At 34.9% G+C, this 4,787-nt stretch overlaps 1 protein-coding gene across 1 annotated transcript; it reads right to left on the bottom strand.

Annotated features, from left to right (window-relative positions):
• Positions 1–422: 422 nt before the first annotated feature.
• On the bottom strand, positions 423–3,871 carry LOC143604111 (uncharacterized). Its single transcript, XM_077080694.1, has 6 exons — positions 2,171–3,871; positions 1,959–2,049; positions 1,715–1,872; positions 1,580–1,631; positions 1,322–1,492; positions 423–1,146 (listed from the first exon to the last, which is right to left on the bottom strand). The coding sequence occupies exons 1-6, from the start codon at positions 3,218–3,220 to the stop codon at positions 605–607; spliced, it is 2,064 nt and encodes a 687-aa protein (XP_076936809.1). The 5' UTR covers positions 3,221–3,871; the 3' UTR covers positions 423–604.
• Positions 3,872–4,787: the final 916 nt, after the last annotated feature.

Raw genomic sequence — 4,787 nt, 5'->3', positions numbered from 1 at the left:
TTAAGCACAAAATAATTAAAAATACTAATAAATAAATAGTTGGGTGTATACTTTTACCCATTCCATAATCCGTAGTCGCCTCGGTGGGGACAACAAGAAACAATTTTTTTCCATCAAGTTCTTTTCTTTCATAAATCTTCAACTCTTTTACCAGTAATTAAGGTTTCTTTATTCAAAATTGGCGTTATTTGACCCATCAAAATAAATTTAAAAATGATTTAAACAAACATTGTTGATGTATGAATGATTATTATTATAGGTGCTTCCTTACCCATTCCATAATCCATAGTGGCCATGGTGGACTATAAGAATTATATAATACCGTAACAAATCACTCGCCATCACAATATATATATATAATACAAACAAATAAACTACAAAACAAAAAAGATTTCTGTTGAAATAAATAAATAAAATAAATCTAAGTATAACTTACAAATAAACATCATATGTCACGGCGTGTTCGAGTCTTGAATTTCATTTTTACACAATACACAAGAAACTACAGAAAAACACCATCTTGCACATACAATAATTTATGTACCATAATAATAATTATAATTCCTTTTTAATATAATACCCGACACGACATGATACGGTTAAATCATAGCCGGACTGGTAACCCGTAATTGAGATACGTCCTAATCCGCCCGTCCTTTCCTGCGGTAACAATCACCAAACCCCACGTGTGTGGCGCAACGAACGTGCTCCGATACGCACTCCTTAAGAACTTGTACTCAGATTTCCTCATTGAGGGCGAAACGCAAACTTGATTCGGATCGGGCAACGTTTCAGCAGGAAAAGTTGGACTCTTCAACATTGATTCCAAGAAAAAGCTTCGGCTAGGGGTCAAAGAGGGTTTCCTAGGCGAGTTTATCGTGCTTCTCCGAATATTTTCGGCACCGGGTGTCAGTCTTGGTGATGGAAATGCGGCCGCTATGCTTTTGATCCCACACCAAGGGACTGCGACAGTTGCGTTATCAGAAAAGAAGCTTTCACTTGATAAATTACTTTTTGCCTTCGCGATTAGTTTATCGGAGCTAATGTGATTCCACATGTAGATGTTTGAGTCATCTCCCGCGGACACGATGTGTTTTCCGTCCGCTGTGAAGGATGCGGACATCTGGCTTCCGGAACTCCTGTTACCTGTTGACACGTGTAAAACTTATTAAATAACGTGATTTGATTGGTTGTAAAGTAGCAGTAAAGACAAATTTAAAAAGAAAAAAAAAAGATAAAGGATAATGTGGTTTAACCTTAGGAAACAAGTATTTAAAAGGTAAATTAAAATTGAAGTTAAATGTTGTACGAGGTACACTACCTTTGAATTTGCCGACAACATTGACTCCACAAAGAACTCTGACTTGTGAATCTGCCGATGAAACAATAACTTTCCTCGTATCGGTTGGACAGAATTGGAATCCAGTTATTCGTCTTGGCCACTTTTTTCTACACATTACACTTGTGTGTGCATCAATTTGCAGCCGTTTATCTAAAAACAAAAATTCTCAATATTAATTATGAAATTATCCAACAATTAAACATGTCTAAATCTTTCTTAAAAATTTAGGATCTTTACCTATGATGTCGTAGAAACTGCAGTTCCCATCTAATGTTCCAACAATGCACCCCTGTAATATGATAAAACAGAACATTAATTTATGTTCTAATGAATTTATTTAGCTGTAACAAATTTAAACGAACATAAACGAACCTTTCCGTTTGGATAATAACAAACTGCGGTCACGATTTCGCGATTCTCAGTCCAATCTATAACTTTACAACCGTCGATTTCCCAGATTCGTACTTTTCCATCAATCGATCCGCTGATGAAATGATTCTCATCCACCGGATTAAACTCCACACATGTAACTGCAAACATAACCATAATGAACCCGGTTAATAAAAAGTGTGAAATGTAAACGGTCTATAAACAAATATATTGGTAATAAACTTACCGAAATTGTTATGAGTGAAAACCTTGATGCACTCTTGGCGTCCGATTTGCCACAATCGAACCGTTTTATCGACCGATGATGACAATAGATACTGTAACATGAAGTTCATAACACATTATTCAAGATTTTCCAATGCAAAGGTACAAGATTATTAATTATTAATAAATAAAGAAAAATAACAGGTAACAAAAATAGAATGTGAATTTACTAACCCCTTTTTTGGACCATGAGAGGGACAAGATTTCACCACCATGATCATGAAACTCATGTACCGGTTTCTCCAAGATTCTAAACACTTTAGGCGGCAGAATAACACAAGTCAATTCCGAAGATTTCTTAATCTTCCTATGCTTCTCTTTATCCACCTTAATCGGGGCCAGTTCCGATAAATGATTCGTCGAAAAGTATACCGACGAATCATTCCCCACAATATCATACTCCTTCGTATCCTCTTGTTCACAAACCGCCCACACACGCACAACACCGTCACTACCCGCACTCGCTAAGTATCTCCCATCATGACTAAACTTCAACACCGAAATTGTCCCGTTATGTGCCGAGAAATCTTGTGTAGCGTACACCGACGATAACTCTTTCGATTTCTTCTTATTCGTGTGCACGATTATCTCTCGGTTACACGACACACCATTCGATATCGTTGCCGTTGGTTCCATTTGATGTTCGATCATTCGTGCCATAACGTTTAGTTTTTGAAGCCAACCCTTTTTGACTTTCTTTCTTCTATCTAACAAACTACTATTTTCACTTTCTCTACGTGATGAAGAGGATCCAAAATCAAAAGACTGTTTCATCGATGAATCTTCATCTAATTCTTTAACCGAACCCGATGGCGCTAATTCGGTCCCTAAATTCGACCAACACGACAACGAAGGCTGTCGGATCAAACACGCGTCTTCAACTTCAACATTCGGAACTTGTTCAACATGTTCTGCCTCCTTAACATCTTTTGTTTCTTCCGAATCATCACGAACAACATCCTTTTCGGGTTCGGGTTCTTCGTCTTTTACCAACCATTTAGAACTTAAACCAACGGATTTAATAAACTTGTGACGACGTTCATTAACACTATCCAAATTCCCCATCCACGAATCATATTTAAACCCGGAAGTCGAACACTCGTTGGACGAGCGTTCAGAATCCGAATCCGAATCCGAATCAGAATCAGAATCCGATAACGATGCAAACATCTCGCGCGTGTCGAAAAAATCATCGTCCATATCACTGCAACCACTCGGTTTCATTTCTTTAATCTTTATTTACTTGCACAAAATCTAAGTTACATAACATAACAATCAAAAAAACATAATATTAGTATTAGTAATTTAGTACAGAATTACAACTACACAAAACCTTAACAGATTACATAGATTACATCAAATCGAAATTATTTGCATAAACAAATAAATTAAATAACATAAACATGTAACATGTTCATGGGAAATAGAAGAGAAATCTAATCTTTGTACTCATGAATGTTGAGTCAACTGTCAAAAGGATGCCAATATTGAAAGTGGATGTAAGTTTCAAATGTATGACTTATCAAACAGTTTCTGTCTATAAAGAATGAAATTAGGGGGATTAGTATTATTGTCATTTATTATTTATTTTATTCTAGTATTATTATTATTATTTTATTATTATGAAAGCGACAAAGTTTGACTTAAGGAAAACGTTCAAACCAAGGCGTCTGGTGAGAAAAGAGCGTTGGAAAAACGGGTTGACCCGAAACTGGGACCCGGGTTTGGGTTTTGTGGTGTGTAGAATTTTATAATTATTACTTCATTATAGGTGGTTATGAGAATATAAATGGGACCATGGTTCGACGCGACGGTTCAACAAGCATTAGTGACGAGTAAGATCACCACCTTTTTTGTGTGGTGTCCAATTTACGAACACACTTTCTTTCTTCTTATTTTTTTCCCTATATTTATGAAAATTTATACATTATGATTTATATTAGGAACTAGAAGTGTGTACGTAATTTTTTATAATTTTGATTTATTTGATAAGGTGTAAATATACGTTTGTATTATTATTATTATTATTATTATTATTAATTTTAACAGTTACAATGTATACTAGATTAGTAGCTTATCAATCTTTGATAGATTTTAGAGTTTGTATTATGTTTAGATTTTGTTGTATAACTTTTGGTTTTTATATGATGCAAATCACTACACGAGCATTTATCATATGACGTGTGTATCATATTCAAACAGATTTGATGCCTCTTATTAGTCTTTTTCTGGTCTTTGTTTTTCTTTTAGAGTTATACATACCTTTCTCAAGTTTTAGTTACACGTTAGTTTCATTTACTTTCTCGTATCCTATTTTTTGTTGAAGCTCTTGTTGTCTATGTAGCCAACAAGGAAAATATGGTAATGGGAAAGCTATAAACACTCTTCGTGTACTTTCAAGCTGGAGATTCACTGAAATCATCTGTTTCAAGTGATTATCGCTTCAGTTTAAATGTTTGGTGAAACTTAAGGGATGAATCTTAAGTTTTAATAGTTGTATAAATAAAGAATAACTACATAAACTCTACTTATGTTATCCTTTATCTTGAATCTAGAATACTTAGTCATCATTTATCATGTTATCATAATACGTTTTTAGAGGTGTACAAAAACGAAGATGTGACGCATTCTCTCTCATGTCTAACTAAGTCACGCACTCAAAAACTACATTTTCTCGCTATTCTTCTTTCTTGTCACTTACCGTCAGGGCATGTGTAGATTTCATCCACATGAAACTAGAGTGTTGCCCTCCACTAACTTTGATATAATTTTGTGGACCAACAAAAACAAA

The sequence above is a fragment of the Bidens hawaiensis genome, unplaced genomic scaffold (assembly GCF_021521415.1).
Source record: "Bidens hawaiensis isolate Kalapana, Puna unplaced genomic scaffold, B.hawaiensis_p1.1 tig00001961_1, whole genome shotgun sequence".
In the NCBI taxonomy this organism is placed as follows: Eukaryota; Viridiplantae; Streptophyta; class Magnoliopsida; order Asterales; family Asteraceae; genus Bidens; species Bidens hawaiensis.
The sequence above is the reverse complement of the archived record's forward strand: the minus strand, read 5'-3'. Positions and strand labels throughout refer to the sequence as shown.